An 18,511-nucleotide genomic window follows, 5' to 3' on the forward strand; every position below is an offset into this window, starting at 1 on the left:
CTAATTTTCGTATTTTGTCAATATTTGAACTTTAAATTGGTTGTCTGTTCCAACTATAACCTAATTTTTAAGTGTTGAACAAAGTTATTTGTTATTACGGTAATATTTTCAAGGTATATAAATATTTTATTGTTTAGACCAGAGGTGACATGACGATGACCTAATATACTAATTTATTCTAAATGTAAAAAATTTAATTTCAGTTTTCTATGCATGATTATTATTAAATTTGTTATCTTGATATAAGTGATGTATTTATAATATAATTATATTATCATAAGTAATAAGACATTAGAACATATTTTTTTTTCGGTTTCTTTACAAATTTGAGACCAACCAAATGTTGTGAACATACGGAGCCGTGGAATGAAAAAGTATGAATACATCTGGTTTACACATTAGACAAAATAACAGTATATCAAATTGTACATATCATATTTTTTTTTATATATAGACACAATTATTAAGATAATTACTATAGATTATAATCTTAACAACAAGTGGAGTAAATTAACATTGTTTTGTTATGTCTGTTTATTTTATTCCAAATAAGTGATATAACAGAAAATATAATATGTTGTTTTATTTTTGTTTTGTACAAAAATATGAAGGCTATTAGTTAATATTAACATTATACATTGTTTGATCAATTAATAATAATACTTAATAATACAAATAATTTTAAGTACTTATAGTTAAAAATTTGTTCATGTAAAAACTATTTTATGTTTGATTGCTTGAACATGTTAAGATTTCTAAACATTAAGTAAAAACAAAATTGTTTATAAAAATTATGAGATATGTTAATTGTCACTTAAATTATGTCATTATTTAGCATAACTCATACTATATACCAGGTGACATAGGTTGAACCCATCTCCATACTTGAAAGTCTTCGCCGTCAATTTCTTGGACTTCAGATCTTACACTAGATTCTGATTCAGTAAAGTATTGAACTACTTCAGCCCAAATTTTAGATTTTGCTAAAAATTAAATATTAACATTGAAAAAATGTTTTTATGTTAAAAAAAAATTGGTTAATGTTACCTTGTCTCTCATTGAATGGAATCAAATGATCACGTATATGAATAATGGGTAGATAACTTTCATTTGGTTTATTTTGTGCTTGTTCTTTTAGTAAATCAATTGTATTTTCAACTAATTGGTTCACTTCTTGCTTATAGTTTTCACTTTTCGTTGAGATGTAGCATATAACAAAATAAAGACCTACAATTGACAGGGCCACTGAAAAGAATAAATATATATTTAATTTGTTCTCATAAAATATATAATATGTATTTTCATGTTTTGAAGAAGTGTTTCTTAAACTAGGGTTTGAGATTCTGGGTGGTTGTAAACACATAATGCACCTATACATAAGAAAAATTGTTTTTTTTTTGGTGTCACAAAAAATTTAATTTCTAATTTATTTGTATCATTATTTTAAAAAGGATGAGAATCAATAAACTCATTGATTAATAAACATATTATATAACTAATTATTTAATTATTATAAAGAAAAATTCAAATTTTCAGTTTCTTTTAAAAAAATAATATATTGCATAATATCTAAATTATTTTACAGTAGGAGAATATTTTCTCAGTTTACAATTTAATGGGCACATATTTTGTGTACTGTAACAATAACATTAAACCAGCTGTCAAATATAGGATATTTTTATGAAAAATAACTAAGTTTATATTTAAGTATGTTACCCATCAATTAAAAATTTCAAATGCTAATAAAATATCAAATTTCAGATTGCAAAATTATTATTAATTTTTTTTTTTTAGAATGCGTTTTAACATTGAACATAATTACATAAATATTATTAACTTTAACAAAAAGTTTTAAAGTTTGTGGTTAAGTTACAGTGGCGTGTATCATACAAAAAATTGATGTTGCTCAAATAATTTTAGGAGACCTATCCCTCATAATACATTTATACCGACCTATTTTTTCATCTATCAATACCCACCCACCCACCCATATTTAAGGTGTTGCCCGAGCAACACTTGGACCCTATGTTACACGCCACTGTTAGGTTATAACTTTAAAATGACATATAATGGCATAAACAGAATACAAAACTTGTAAGACCTTAAATAATACATATTAAGTATATATACCTATTCCTATCCATGTAAATAGATAGAACATGTTGGAACAAATATGTTTTACTGCACAGAGAACTGGTAAATTTGGTTGTACATTGACTTTAAATGAAACATCAAATCCAATTGGTGAATCAGAATAGGTTTTTGCGATGCTTTTAAAAAGTTCAACTAATTCTTCGATTTCCCTGGATGGTAAATTTTCATGAGTTGAAATATATTCAAATACAGTTTGTGGATTTACAATTGGCTCAATATCTGATTTGTCACATTGGTTCTTTATGTATTTATCTTGTACCTGTGATACTAATGAATTATACAAACGTTGTACTTTTTCTTGTTCCGTATCACAATTATCTCCTTGGAGACCTTTTTTTGCACACAATGAGCTTAATATACCTAAAAGTGATAAAATATTCGTCAATATTGATTATCACCAAGATAGGAAAATAATTTTAAAATACAAGTGTCTGTCAATCAACTAATAAACTTGATCATTTTTTACTAGAAATGTTTAGTAAAAAACAAAATGTTAACATATATTATTGAAGTTTAATTTAGGGACAATTTGTCATCTTGAAACAATCAGGATATATATTATCATCATACTATATAATTGACTTTCCAAAGCCTGGAGTATAAGATTATTTTGAGCAGCTTACTTCTGATAAGTTTTACAGTTAAAATAAACATTTTCAAATTTTGATCTATTTATAAGTTAAATGCTGAACATGAAAATATTCGTAACAATAATCATTTCTAAAGCAAATTAAAGTATAAAGTTATAAGCTTAAATATGTTTAATTACTTGGTGGCAATACAGCTGTTGTTGGTTGTACTGAAATGAAGTATAATCCAAAAATTACTACAAAAAATCCAACAAAAAGGAGAATGATATGTTGAGTGTTTTTTGTATAATTTATCAGACTCTTTTGCTGTGTAGATTGATAGTTTTTCCTAGGTAAAAATAATATTTATACGTTTTACATGGATATATTAATATTTTGTTGACATGGAAAGTTGCTTAGCAAACCTTAAGCTTCTTGAAGTTATTTTTGAAATAGGAGATGGTGAATTAAATAGCGAAGGCTTTGATAGAGTTTCTTTATCTAAAAATTAATTAATTAAACATAATATCAATGATAATATTTTGTATCTTCTATTTTATTATAATATGTACACTTTTTAGTAAGGAGATAAGTTTAAGCTAGGAAAAAAAAATAGGTATGTACTTACCCTGTGATTGGTTCATCATTTTTTCTTTCCATCTTTGTATTGCTTGGTCAGCATGTGATAGAGTTTTGGAAACAGAACTCGAGCGTAGTTGTCGACTAACTTCGTCTGGTGATGTTTTAATTACTTTAGAGTCAAAAAGTCTAGATGTTCTTTTCTCTGATGGTATTTCTCGTTTTTTTTCCGGAGAATTTTTTGTTTCTGTTGAGTTATAAACTGAGTTAAGATGTGACGAGTAAGTAGTAACTTAATCATTCAATTATAAAAATATTAAAATGAGCAAACATTTAAAAATAAAGTTAATAATATAGGTACCTGGCGACACATATGAGTTTTGATGGTCAGGTGTATTTTTCCAGTTGGATACATTCATTAAAGACGTTTCATTTGATTTAGGAGAAGAACTAGCTATGTATGGATTGGCAGGTAGTATGGACCGTCCTAGTGAGCCAGTATCGGCTTCAGAATCTGAGTTATCAAATAGATCTGGAGCCTTATACATTCGCTGTTGACGAGCGCTTTTCCTGGGACTATTCATACTGTCAAATGTCTTATGTTGCGAGTGTTTTCCATCAACAGAAGATGATATCATAATCGACTCATTGGTACCATTAGCCAAACTCCTTAACTTAGGTGGTGGCATACTACTAGTAGCAGCTGTTTTGTCTGATTGTCCACCTTCAAGACTTGCAAGCTTTTTCAACAACAAATTCCTGGTAGTACTGGTAACTGGAGGAACCACTGCATTGAATGCCGACAAACGGCGACGTAGCTCTTGGTCTGATATGATTTCACCCATTGTGTTTGTGATTCAAAAAAACTAGAAAACGACAAAAGGTTAGCAATAACAAACAAAAAAAAATGTCTGCACAGACACACGTAGGTAACGTAAAACATGTAATCAGTTGAACATTATGAGATGGACAGTGTAGTATTTGTGTGAACAGTGAACAAACGTACTTACCGGACAAAGGTTTAGACAGAGCAAATAAAATATTTAGTCAGAATGTTTAAACTATTGAATACTAATCACAAGTAAAATGTTAACGTATTCTGTACAATCATTGGAAAATTGATGAAAGTGTAGTGTTAAGTCTGCAATCACGATTCACAACTATAACTTTTAAGTCTATAGTCACTATTGAGTATTGGCAAAACAAATAACAACAACAATAAACATAAACTCGTAAACACTCATGTTAATCAGTCGACCCGGTGGACACTCAAGAATTTAGAATTTAGAATACAAGAACAAGATATATCATATTACTAGATTATTTGGAAGGAGTCATAAAATTCTACCAGTAACCACGACAAACGTGATGCCGTTATTCTTCAAATCAGCATCATTTTTGATCAGTGTAGCCAATCTCATATAATTTTTTAGTGGCAATCGGTCTTTATCATCCTAAGATCTTTGTCCCCGTAGGGGGGTTTTACGATGGTGTTTGTGTGTTTTTTTGTGTCATTACTTTTTGGGATAGTAAAATTAATGCTTTAATTTTCTTCAACACTTCAACAGTATCTTTTCAGGTAAGAAAATGAATCTTGATGTTGCTTTGGGGGGTCAAAAGTAAGAATTTTAGTAAAAGCTTTCAAAAGTGTTATAGATATCCGAACAAAAAACTAAGAAAAAACTAAGATTTTTACGCAAAACCAGTTTTTGGAAAAAAAGATTTTGTTTTTTAGTGTAGGTACCTAATTCTAAAAAAATAAGCAAATATAGATGAAATTTTCACTGAATGTTTATGTTAGCATATAAGCAATTTCCGCGCACCATAACATTTTTGAAATATTCCGACTTTTTGAGCTATTTATAGCCATAAGAAAATTTGAGTATTGTTAGGTTTTTTAACTATTGTCGATAAAAATTTTTTTGTCAGTCAAAACTTTGAAAATATAATATAACGTTCCTCAAAAGTTGATTTGGTGAAAAGTTGAGCGTAAATCCACAATAATTTTTAATGAGCGTCTGAAGTTAAATGTTGACAAAATTCATTAAAATCACGAAAATTGGCAAATTATTTTAAATTAGAAATTCATAAAAATATTCATCTTTTTAAAACAAAGCTTTGAAAATTTGATAAAGATTTCCCTTAAGTATTGCTACATTTAACAAAAAAACAAGTTATCGGGAAAATTTGAAGCTAGACATTGAATATTCACCTGTAAATGAACAAATTCTCATACAACGATTTTCGTATACGTCATGTCGTTATTTAAAAACTAATAATAGTAGATAGGTAATTGACATTTTCAATAAATGTCAATTCTATCATTTTCTATACATGAAAAAATTTTCAAAATATTTCAACTTGTTTTGAGTTATTTATATGCATTTTCAATTTTCAATTTTATAGTTTTTTATTTTATAAATGTCAGTACAATTTTATTCGTTGGGTCAAAAAGCTTAGATATTAATTACAAGGTTCTTCATAATTCATAAATAGTTATAATAGCAGTTCAGAAATATTAAAACAATTTTATAAGTATTTAAAGTTCAGATTTTGACAACATATTTAACAAAACCTCGAAAATGTTCAATTATTTTAGTTAAAAAGTTATAAAATTTTCAATTTTTATAGCTAACGTTCGAAAATTTAAAACAAGGATAAGAATTTATGAGGATAAATTGTTCATACTGTAACCGAACATTCTAAAAATTCAGTAAAAAATATATAAACACAGTTATTTTTTATAGACATTTTAAGTTCAAATTTGGACAAAATGACATTTTAAAACCAAGAATAACGATTTTACTTCGTTTTTTATAATTAAATAATATTATTCGTTGGTGTATGACACTTTTTGAGTATATTATTAAAATTTTTTATCGCCAGCACCGAAAGTTTAGTTTTTGATGATGGTTGAAGTGTGGAAAGCAACCTATTTTCGTGCAGTGGGTGGTAAAATGTAAATTCCAAAAGGTGCCAAATGGCAGGGCCATCCTTGGGGGGTGGGGGGAGGTGCGAGCAGGGTCTGAGTCTGAGTCTCGCGTTTATTGCTAAAATTTGGGGGCCTCGCGTTTGTAAAAAGTGGTAAAATTGGTATAATATTCCCGTTATTTCCGTTTACCTTAATTTTTATGTTCTGTTTCATATGTTTGTTTCTTTGTTATTTTTAAATTAGAAATTGAAAATGTTCTTAAACAGCTCAAAACAAGTCAAAATATTTTGAAAATTGTATGGTGTATAGAAAATGCTAATATTAACATTCAGTGAAAATTGCATGTACGGTCATTTGTTTTAGAGTTAGGTACACCAAAAAACCAAAATCGATTTTGTCAAAAACCGATTTTGCGTAAAAATTCACATTTTCCTTCATTTTTTTTTTGTTTTTTCCGCCGCTTTAGAAAACTACTGGGCATTTTTACCTCCTGAATGTACCTACTAGATTTATGTTCCCATCGAATAAGCTACCTACTAAAATTGAAAACCGAAGTATAATTCCGACAACTTTCGTAAATTTTTTCAAATTTCAAATTTTATAATTATTTTGTAGTGAAAAATGTATAAAATGTTCAACTTTTATAGCTAAGGATTGAAAATTTAAAACAAGGTTCCACGTAAATAGGTTATATATCAATTACTTTTTTCACAATAATATCATCAAATATACTTGGTAATATCATAGGCTGACTAACCGTCTTCGTTCAGAATCGTTTTTCTTATACAATGATATTATATCATTGAATTTAAATTTAACACCATCCATTAAAGTGATCCACTTGTAACCTACTGTACAGCAGAGCGACATCCACTTACTCACTTTTTTAGTACTTACTATATTTACACCTATTTTAGCGTAGCTTATACCCTAGATATAGGTATTAAATATTTTACAATTATATACCTATTTTACCATAGTTAATATTTTTAATTATAATATATAATAATACACTTTAATATAAATTGGTTTGTTATCAAGACTTGCAGACTGACAACGTAGTCTTTTCTGGACATTATCAAAACAGATTATAATTTAAAAAATCGCGATTGTCGTATCAGTTGCTAGACCCAGTGGCGTATCCAGGAATTTTGTATAGGGGGGAGGGGGGGCTAAGTTTTATTTTTTTATTAATCTTGATAAAATTCTATGATCAATACAGTCAATGGAGGAAGGCTTTAGCCCCCTTAGCCCCGCTGGATACGCCACTGGCTAGATAAACCCGTATATTGTGACATAAAATATGAATAAAATATGCCTGACTTCAATAATTATATTTTATAATTGGACAGGTTAAATTTGAACTCATGCATTTGTATATATTTAATTATATTTCTCAATACATATTCTCATGTATCCATATACTATGTAACCTCATACTATTAATTCGATAAAGCAACAATATAAGTATACTATATACCATTTGAACGTACCTATATCTAACCTTCCCGATTCTATAGACTTGTTTTAACTGTGGGTAAATAATATTATCTCCACGATTCTTATCCACGATAAAAAATAAGGATAGTATGTATTAAGCCCGGTAAAAATATACAGTTAAAACATGTCTGTATATAACACTGTTTATAAGACAATAATCTCCATAAACCTTTTGTTCCTTTTGTTCCTTTATACATTTTATTATTTAAAATTAAATCAATATTTTAAAATGTTATTATTTTCATTCCCTGACATATGCTTACTTGTATCTTTATTATTTGACATTTAAAATTTAGCATCGGTTGTTTTTGGTATGGTGTCTTATAACTATAAGTAATTTGCTGTATAGTATTACAATACCTACACCTACATATTTTTGTGTGAGTTCCATTTTTAAAATATAGTTAATATGTGTATTGATTTATAATAGCATGGATTAAATAAGTATATTAATTAATCAAAGATAATAGGTACCTATTATAGGCTCTATTAACTATTAAGTATTATCACCTTCTATTTAACTTCATTCAAAAGTAGCTATACGGGCTGCTATACGGCTATACTTCAGTACCTATATTTACTTACATGTTTGTTAAAGGTCAAGTTCACTTTTGTTCTATACTACCTAATACCATTTACCTATTAATGCATTATTGTATTTTTAGGGGGGGAGGGGGTCAAAAGTAAACATTTTAGCAAAAGTTTTCAAAAGTGTTATAGATAAAGCGACGTGAAAAACAAAAAAAAAAATTAAGGAAAAACGGGAATTTTTACGCAAAATCTATTTTTGAGAAAATCGATTTTGGTTTTTGTGCAACTCTAAAACAAATAACCGTAGGTACATGAAATTTGACTAAATGTTTATATTAGCATTTTCTATACACCATAACATTTTCCAAATATTTTGACTTATTTTGAGCTGTTGACGGACATTGTCAATTTCTATTTTTTTTAGTTTTTTTTTTCTATAAATATCAATTAAATTTCATTTGTTAGGTAAAAACACTTGAAAATTTAATACAAGGCTCCTACTATATAGTTACAATGACATTTGAAAAATATTAAAAATCCTTAGTCACAGTTTTTATTTATAAGCATTAAAAGTTCAAATTTTTATGAGTTGAGAATTCATAAAAATTTTTCTTTTTAAATCTAAAATTTGTAATACAAGATTATTCATAAGTTTGTCTACCTTTATCAACAAAAAAAATATCTACAAGAAAGTCAAATTAAATTTTTATGAGCGTGAGAAATTCATATTTTTACAACATTTGATATTCACTCGATTTCTCGTGTAACGATTTTCTTATTTTGTTGTAATTAAAAAATGAATGACTGTAAATACTTTAGATACTTGAAAATTTCACTGAATGTTTTTTTTAGCATTTTCTATACACGATAAAATTTTGAAAATAATTTGACACTTTTTGAGCTGTTTACGGACATTGCCAGTTCTAAATTTTTTTAGTTTTTTTTTCTATAATTATCAATAAAATTTTATTTGTTGGGTTAGGTTTGTTCTTGTGGTCCTTCTGAATCTAACTGCGTGTCTTGATAACAACCAATTTCTAATTATAAAATATTTATAATATCTCGATCTAGGATATAGATAACGCTAAAAATCCGTGTGAATTCTGATAAAACTGAGGTGTATATAAAATGTAAATATTAATAATATACTCTTGTAATAATATACTTTGCGCAAACATGTGTTGCCCGGCGCATAGTATAGGCAAAATAGTTACACGACTGCAGTGTTCAATATAATCAATATAAAGCAACATTTTGGATAGTGAGTATGCTTCGATTTTTGAGATAAGCATCTTTTCTGATAGAAAAGTTACCTAGTTGGTACTTTTGGGAGTTCAAAATTGAAAATTCCAAGTAGTTTAGAAATTGTTGAGAAAAACAAAACCAAAGCGAAAAAAAAGTGATAATTTTTATGCAAAATCAATTTTTGGGAAAACTTAAAAATTAATAACCGTAGACCATAATATTATAAATTTTATAATTTTCATAATATTTTCATTCTTTTTGGGCTAGTTATAAGCCTTGAGAAATTTTTAGAAATTCGTAATTTTTTTTAAAATTATTTTTGATAAAAACTTTTTTACTTATTAAAAAAACTTGAAAATTTAATACAAGATTCCTTATAAGTTTCATAAATGTGAGTTCAAAAAAATCAGAAATACATTGGCACGAATTTTATAAATGCAGTTTAAGTTAAAATGTTGACAAAATTCAACAATATATATATTAATATATATCGAACATTTTTCAGTTAGAAATTCATTAATGGTTTAATTTTCAAAGCTAACATTATAAATGTTGAAAGAAGACTCCTCCCAAATTTACCTACCTTATTCAAAAAAAAAAGTTTACCGAAAAACAACATTAATTTTTATGAGTGTTTGAATTTAAATTTTTACGATATTGGATTTTCATACCCACCCATCACCTACAAAAGTTATGGGATATTTACCCCAGTAGCAATACGTGTTCGGCGCCACTAAGCTAAGCCTAGGCTAACGCACTGTCTCCGCTCAGAATCGTTTTTCGTATCCAATGATTTATCATTGAATTCAAATATAACGCATCCATTACAATGACATACTCAACAATTACTGTACAGCAGAGCGGTACCCACTTGTCCACCTTTTTATATTTTAAATTAAAAAACATGCTTTAAGAATAATTTGTATGATATTTTTTGTAATGCAAAATCGTTAAAAATAATCTTTTTTAAATGGTTTAGAATTGACAATTTACATACAGACATATTGTTACTCATCTTCAATTATTCATAACTGTACAACTTTAAAACTATCTGTAGATGCTTAAAAATTCATCAAGACAAATTATAGTTTGTTAAGATAAAAATTATAACTACACCCACGTATAGTACATATATAATTACCTTATTACTATTTATTTAAATAGACTACCTATATATTATATTATGTATTCTAAAGTTAAGTATACATATATTGAATTATATTATATTATATTGAATTTTAGTGGGAGGGAGATGTTATACATTGGTTTTGTAATGATGTGTTTTTTTCGAAAAATACTTTTTGGGACTGTAAAAGTGCTCCAAAAGTTTCATATAGCCGCTCTATTGATTGAAAATCGGACACAGATGGTACTTGGGGCATGTTAGGACTGTAAAATGCTATTTCTCTTAGTTTCATGAAAATAGTAAAATTGAGCAAAAAATTATATTTCTGTCTTCTGGTATATTTCAATATACTGTCATAAAACTGTTACCAATATATAATATAATGTTCACGTCAAAAAAAAAAAAAAATTAAGGTTGAGTAAAAATAATTATGTCTTAATATACATAATAAATGTGTGAAATGTTGTGTGATTAAAAATCAATTTTATAGAGAAGTCAAACAAAAATCGTAATTATAAATAATTATAATTATACTGATATTAGATATTTTTTTATCCGTCTGACAATTCCTACATATCATATTATATTATGTGCGATAACAATATGTGATATAATAAAACCAACCTCTTTTAATATAAACGATAATTATTTTGCTTATACTCGAAATAAAGTAGAACCATATAACTAATTCGGTCACTTGCCTAAGCTTTATATACAACAGCTATCACGTGGGTGAAACATCAAGAGCCAGATAGGGGATACGTCACCGACAAAAGTCATGAATCATAGTCACTTTAGACATTTTCATCGATGAATAATTTTCCGAAGTCAAACAAATTATATATATGTATACCTATATAATATACGTTGATGGTTATTAATATCTTATTACGTAACTATTATACATTTATGCATACATATTATTGTCATATTGAATTGTGTTCTCGTATTCGTTTGTAGCTATATATTTTATGGTTTAATAATAACCGACAACCGTATTGGTACTTTTTTTATCGACAGTCAAATTGAAGTGATTACGCCATAACTTGCAAATAACACGTTACGGTTGTGAATACAAAGGATAATTACATCGTTTTAGCTATGGTACCAAACGCTAAACATATTTTGTGACTTTTAAACGAACACATTGGGTCTACCCTTATTTCCGTTGCACGTCCATTGGAACTTGGCCTCTAACATATAATATACCTTCTATATAGACGCATAATATAATGGATACAAGTCTTACGATATAATGTCGATATAGGTAATAAAAATAAAATAAAATATAACATAATTTTATGTATACCTATATGTTGTATACATAAAATTAGGAAAATAATTTCTTCAGTACAACTTAACCGGGTTCTATGTATATAATAAAGGATATAATAGATAAAATAAATGTACATGGTACATATTGCTATAGCTGCATGCATATACGGAATAACAATATAGGATTATACATTTATACCAACAATTTGGTTGCATCCGTGTTTGCCATCAACATTTGGGTTGAATGAGTCTTAAAAAAATACCTACCCATAGTTTGGAGACTAGTAGCTGTGTAGTAAACCGACGGAGTCATTTTTCTATATTTTAAATATCATAAATGTATTCTTATGATATAACAATTAACAACAACAAGACTATAAATCTTATCGATCATACCTGGAATTCCATACAATGTATGAACCATGGGTTTGACAGATTTTAAAAATCGTCCGCCAAAATAGGACGAAAACAAAACCTATAAGTCTTTAATAGTAATTGCCAATAATTCGCTTGCTCGTTTTTAGCAATAACAATATCTAGATCTGCTCCTATTTTAAACTTGATATCCACCTCCTAAACTCTACCGTGTACGTTTTTATTCACATAGATTTTATATAAATATAGAATTATATCTATAACAGAACAGAATTAGAATTAGTACAACCAACACACTTGTAAGACTTAGCTGGTTGTGGAGCTCGCCCTCCACATCGCCGCCAGTTTAGGTCTATTTACAAAATACTCGATGTAATATTATTCAACTATTATATCTTAACAAATTTAAAAAAAATAAATAATAGGTAATTATTTTTATAGACTTTTTTACGTATATGAATATGATCGAAATATGGTAGGTCACGCATTAGGATCAAAACTGTATATATATTACATTTACTTTGTGTTATTTATCTTTTAGCAAAACATATTTTATATCAGTATTGTGTTGATGTTATATAACATATTTACTCGTATCGTGTATTAGGTATGTCTCATTAGTCATTTCAATTAAAAACATACCTACTTTATGGACCAGAGGTTTTCCACAAACCACACGTTCACTTGAATACTTGATTTTCTTATTACGACTGTTATTTAGTAAAAACACATTTTCCGCTATCGTTTTAATAACAATAATGTGATATCGTATAAGCGGCTTACGAATATATTAAATTAATAAACTCGCACACCGCGCCGTAGCCTGTAGGGTCCATACTATATAATTCGGTTGCATCCAAATTATATATTCATACAATAATAACAATAATAATAATAATAATAATAATCATAATTGAGTGTGTAGAAAAAAAAACCGATATTTTCAAAATAAAGATATTTGTAATGATTGTCGACTACAGTCATCGATCATCAAAATTAAATATATCCTATAGTAATGACCATTCACCTTTTATATTTTTCAATACTTGATAACCAGTACTACTATTCAATGGGACGTATTATGGAATGTGAGAAAGCAATCGTTTATCGCATGAATAATAAATAATAATGTAGTTTCAGTTTCTCCCTAGAAAAAATTCCACCGACCAAATTCGGGAGGCTTCAATGAATAAAGAATATGCCACGTTCCGTATTTATTGTGTATTTGTGTATATTCGGTAGTTTAAACGTCAAAAGTCTTATAATGTCAACTCATAATTCTTATCACTCCGGGTAGATACGACGCGTGACGTGTCATGAAGAGTCTAGCCATTATAGCTTTTTTAGTTAGTTTAATTTTTGTCGTAGTATTCCTAAAATAATATTTCACTATAATCAATTTTTTTTATAAATTTTCAAAATAACGTTGAATATACAACAAACGAATAACAAATATAACATAATATCATACCAGATCTGTTATTCTTGTCAAATATTAAAATGTTTATGAAATTAATGATTATTAATATTATGTGTTCGTCAAAACATTTGGTACTAATCTCGCATCGAGAAAATTTAAATTTATTCTTATTACAGGATTTGAGATAATATTGAGAATCTATGAAGTATAGGTATTTAAAAAAAAAATCAGACTGAATGATGGACGAATTACACTACATTTATTTATATTAGTATGCAAAATGTACCCTAGGTAGGTAATCACAATGGTTTTTTTTTAAATTCGAACTACTGCAAAATATTTTATAGTTCAGTTCTCCCTGAAAATACTGTATTTGTGACGTACATTGCAGCTGCTGTTATATTTTAATATTACACCCAAAATCATACAATTCATGCCGCGGACACGATATAATAATAATATTATCATGTCGGGACCAGACGATGATGACGACGACACCGATATTAATTTCCAGTTATCTTTGGTTTTTTTTTATGTCATTTCTTTTTGTCGCGTCTCTCGCCGTGGCGCCTCCGCCGCCGGCTGCAAGAACCGCGGCGGCCGGGTTTTCCGACATTTTCCGCTAGGCAGAGACGGCATGCCACTACGGATACGACTACTACTACTACTACTATCAAGTATATACTATATATTATACATCTATCTATAATCTATATATATATATATATATTATATATGTTATATACATATTATATTTATGTACATATATACTACTACCGTCATACTACAATACGTATATACATATATTAAAACGATGGTTAGGTTAGGTACGAATGGCGGCGGCGGTGTAAGTACACACTATAAGTATATATCTATATACACGCACGGACGGAGCTTTTGGGGCGTCAGTGCGTCGGTGTCTGTCGATCGGCCAACACGCCCGTCGCGCCGTGATCGTCGCCGCCGCCGCCGCCGTTATCGTCGTCGTCGTCGTCGTCGTCGACGGCACACATACAAACACGCACATATTAACACACACAGACACACCTACACACACACACACTCACACTCACACGCGCAAGCGCGCGCGAACGCTCAGACACAAAATTATATAATATATATATCGCCGCCGTCGCGACCGCGCCGTAGCATCTGCCGCCGACAGTCGCGCGCGCCACCACACCGGTGCGTTGTAATAGTAGCGTATTGTACGCTTGCGCACGACGCTCGTTTCGGCGTGTCCCATTCAGAGTGAGAGAACGGCGCCGATACCGCCGCCACCACCGACAGCGATCGATACTCCGGGGGGCCCTATGACGTAAGTGAGCAACACGGTCGTATGTGAATGACAGGGAAAACTCTATCGCCTTCGCCGTGTATCCGAGTGATAGAACAACCGAGCACCATATAACGCGGCATCACTACCACCGACGCCGTCATTGTCGTCGTCACCATAACATAGCTGCAGCGACTGCAAAACAGCTCACCGCCACCGTTGTTATTGCCACGCCAGTTGACGAACTATATTGGGACGGACTGCGTCACCTTAAGAAAACAACCGTCACCGTAGTGCGATCTCTCGTCCGTCCGCCCGGCGGTCCGGCGCGGCCGCGGCACACCGGCACGCCGACCGTGTTATTCCGTATCGGGACGTACGCGCACCGTTGACCCGCAGACGCCCGCGACGCCATCCGCAGCACCGCCGCGGTGGTCGTCATGTCGGCGTCGTCGCGGGCGCCACGCAGTCGTCTCCAGCACGATGACCGCGGTATGGCCGAGCGTGACGCGTCCATGGGCTGACCATGACCGCCTTACCGGCGCACGGGACGACGCACATAGCACCGTCGTTGTGCCGGGTGGTGGCGCTTCTTAGTGCCGTGTGCTGGTATTGGGTACTGAGAATGGCTGCCGAGATGCCGGACCTGTCGCACCTGACGCCCGAGGAACGGGAGATCATCGAGTCCGTAGTGCACAGGCAAAAACAGGAGGAACAGAAGGAACAGGAAATCATGAGGTCGGTATAATAGAAGATTGCTGGTTTTCATGTGGTTGCGGTGGGAGGGTGGAATGGGGGTGGGTGTCGTGTGACGGCGGCTCGTACCACGTAATATATTATAATAATAACACCACGGCGGCACTACCATCGCTGCCGTCACCGCCGCTGCCACGCAACGATAGCGGCGGCGGCGGCAGCGGTGGCGGTGGTAGCGGTGGGGTTGAACTTTTGAACTTTACCGCGCGCGTGAACCGACCGCGCAACATAATATTATACGTGAAATACGCGCGCGTCCGATTATTATTGTCGTCATAGCCTTTTTTTGGTGGGGAGGGGTGGGGTGTGTGTGATGTGGGTTGAGTATAATAATGTTCTATGAGGTCGCGTCGACATCACTGGATTTTCTAGTGTTTTGATAGTGACGACGACGACGCACTTAGGCCGGGACACCCCGCACCAATCTTGCGAGATTACGGCCACGGGGGCGGGGATGGGTCCGGTTCTCGTGAGAAGGTTTCACCCGCAAACTTTATGTATGGCGAAAATATTTGTTGGATATTTTTTTTCTTGTATGGTAAATTATAACGATAATAACAACCACTCGAACGTCTTGCTCCCATCTTTTCACCACATCAACACCTTACATCCCTCGATGAATTTTGATTTTCTTTACCCAGGTCGAGATTTCATTGCCAATCGATAAACTACACGCTGAACCAATAATTTGTTTATTTAAGAAAACTATAGGTATCTATTAACGTTTTAACACCGAAAATCTTTGAATCGTTTTGTTCAGTATTAATAATTTTCTAACAAATACCTGTCCATCGCGAATTTTGTCCTAACATGGATACCACAACGCTTTGTTGATTTTATAATTTTTTCATCTTCGTTTTTGTTTGCATTGTTTGAGTAACAGAAAATTACGCTAGAATAACTAATATCGTTATTACTCGAACTAGTAGTAGGTACCCGTGTGAGTATTTTTTCTTATTATTGTTTTGATCTATTTTGATCAAATCGTACATCTATTTTGCACCCAGTTTGCATCTGACATTTTAATAAAAGTATAACTGATATTTGGTAATATCCATTAATATATTCATGTAATTAAAAAAAAAAACCAACATTTATTCCCAGACTAACATATAAATAGTTTTTTTTAAAAATTATATTCCACGATGGAGTAGGCCACGATCCTAAATTTATGTAACACGTTGGGAGCATAATATTTTTATTTTTACATCCCTGTTACTGCCATCTACGAGGAAGTATTTCATGTCGGTACCTATGTATTTTAATCGTCATCAATAAGTATATAATTATACAAAAATGTTGCTGTACAATATTACAATATCACAATTTAATATTTTAACATAATTAAAATTTAAAATCTTTCAGTGTTTCGCATTGGATATCCTTGTGGAATAAAAGTTTATAAACTTAAAAACAATGAGTTTATGACAATATTTTAAAATATGCTGAAAAAAAAAAAGAAAAAAAAGTTTTGAATCGAATGGTTGTTTTTAAATTTAAAAGCAGTGATGATTAGTCATTGAATTCAGAAGGTTTCTTTGAATATAAAAATCTGTTAAAAACTGCATCAGACGTTTGATTTTTAGTTATTTTTTTACAACTATTTAGGTATTTTTACTAAAGAGATATTTAAAAATAACTCTTTAAAAATACCAATTGTGTCAAATTTCAAATCTATGTGCCTATTGGAAATTAATATAGTATAGTAGGTTACGAATGAAATTGTTAAGTAATTTTACTAGGTACCACAAAAATTGTTAATTTAAGGGTCAAATTTTCTACAATTATATAAAATTTGTAAATTGAATTTTATATTTTAGTTGCCACCTCAATTATAAGACTTTTCCACTAATTTACTACCCGATACCTATTTAGGGGGGGGGGTCAATATGGTGTATTATATCGAAAAAAACGACTTTACGGGAATAACTTTCAAGCTTTGTAGAATTGTCGGATTTTTATGACATTTTTATCTGAAAGAAGAAGACTTCCTACAGCCCGTATCGATTTCTGATTTTGTATTTTATTTTTAAATAATTTTATTAAAAAGTTTGTTAAAAAATGCTTTTTATCTTGTATTTTTTTAGACATATTATAAAGTTTGAGAATAAAATATTGAAAAACAGAGATCGATGCGAGTTGTAGAATATTTCTCTCTAGCAATTAAAAAAAAAATATGAAATTTAGTTGATTCTACAAGGCGGTATTGTTATTCCCGCAGAGTGTATTTTTGAGGACAAAATGACATCGGAACCGGGCGCCTTAATGAAAATTATACATCACTATACTAACTAACAATATATAATCTCTCACAGAAGATACTGAAACGATATCAATAATTATAATTTTTTCAATTTTTATGCAGGCGAAAGCAAGAAGAAGTAATTTTATTGGAAGAGAAAATCCGGCAGCGCAGTGAACAGCAAAAAAAGGCAGGCGTCGAGTTGGACGCAACTTGTCATATATGCCTGAAGACCAAATTTGCCGACGGTGTTGGACACCTGTGCAACTATTGCGGTATCAGATGTTGTGCCAGGTGTGGTGGCAAGGTTACCCTGCGTTCGAGCAAAGTTAGTATTTCATTAGTTCCTATATATAATATGAATAAATAAAATAAAATATTTTAATACCAGTTAGCTTAATTTGTATAATGGATACGGTGATGATATGTATAGGAAAATTATATACGGCCATTAGCGGCACTGATGGAATGAGCGGATACAATGAAAATATTTTCCTACATAGTTAAAATATTATATAAAAAAAAATTCCA

General features: G+C 30.8%; 2 protein-coding genes across 12 annotated transcripts in view; one reads left to right on the forward strand and one right to left on the reverse strand.

Annotated features, from left to right (window-relative positions):
- Positions 1-568: 568 nt before the first annotated feature.
- On the reverse strand, positions 569-4,650 carry LOC132941632 (uncharacterized). Its single transcript, XM_061009773.1, has 8 exons — positions 4,313-4,650; positions 3,664-4,168; positions 3,352-3,549; positions 3,149-3,224; positions 2,924-3,072; positions 2,131-2,514; positions 1,048-1,245; positions 569-983 (listed from the first exon to the last, which is right to left on the reverse strand). Exons 2-8 carry the CDS (start codon positions 4,145-4,147, stop codon positions 847-849), a joined length of 1,626 nt encoding a protein of 541 aa, XP_060865756.1. The 5' UTR covers positions 4,148-4,168; positions 4,313-4,650; the 3' UTR covers positions 569-846.
- A 9,973-nt stretch (positions 4,651-14,623) lies between these two features.
- LOC132940817 (regulating synaptic membrane exocytosis protein 2) overlaps positions 14,624-18,511 on the forward strand; it is a 31,378-nt gene continuing 27,490 nt past the window's right edge. For all 11 annotated transcript variants that reach the window (XM_061008595.1, XM_061008586.1, XM_061008587.1 and 8 more), the window contains exons 1-2: positions 14,624-15,720; positions 18,104-18,308. In XM_061008595.1, the coding sequence (XP_060864578.1) occupies positions 15,509-15,720; positions 18,104-18,308 (417 nt within the window). In that variant the 5' untranslated portion in view covers positions 14,624-15,508. The remainder of the gene's footprint in view (positions 15,721-18,103; positions 18,309-18,511) is intronic.

This window comes from Metopolophium dirhodum, chromosome 3 (genome assembly GCF_019925205.1).
Source record: "Metopolophium dirhodum isolate CAU chromosome 3, ASM1992520v1, whole genome shotgun sequence".
Classification (NCBI taxonomy): Eukaryota; Metazoa; Arthropoda; class Insecta; order Hemiptera; family Aphididae; genus Metopolophium; species Metopolophium dirhodum.

Coding starts and splice junctions, on each gene's coding strand:
- LOC132941632 (XM_061009773.1), bottom strand. CDS start 4,147: ATGGGTGAAATCATATCAGACCAAGAGCTACGTCGCCGTTTGTCGGCA. Junction 3,550..3,663: donor AAACTCATATGTGTCGCCAG/GTACCTATATTA, acceptor ATAACTCAACAG/AAACAAAAAATTCTCCGGAA. Junction 2,515..2,923: donor AACAGCTGTATTGCCACCAA/GTAATTAAACAT, acceptor TATCACTTTTAG/GTATATTAAGCTCATTGTGT.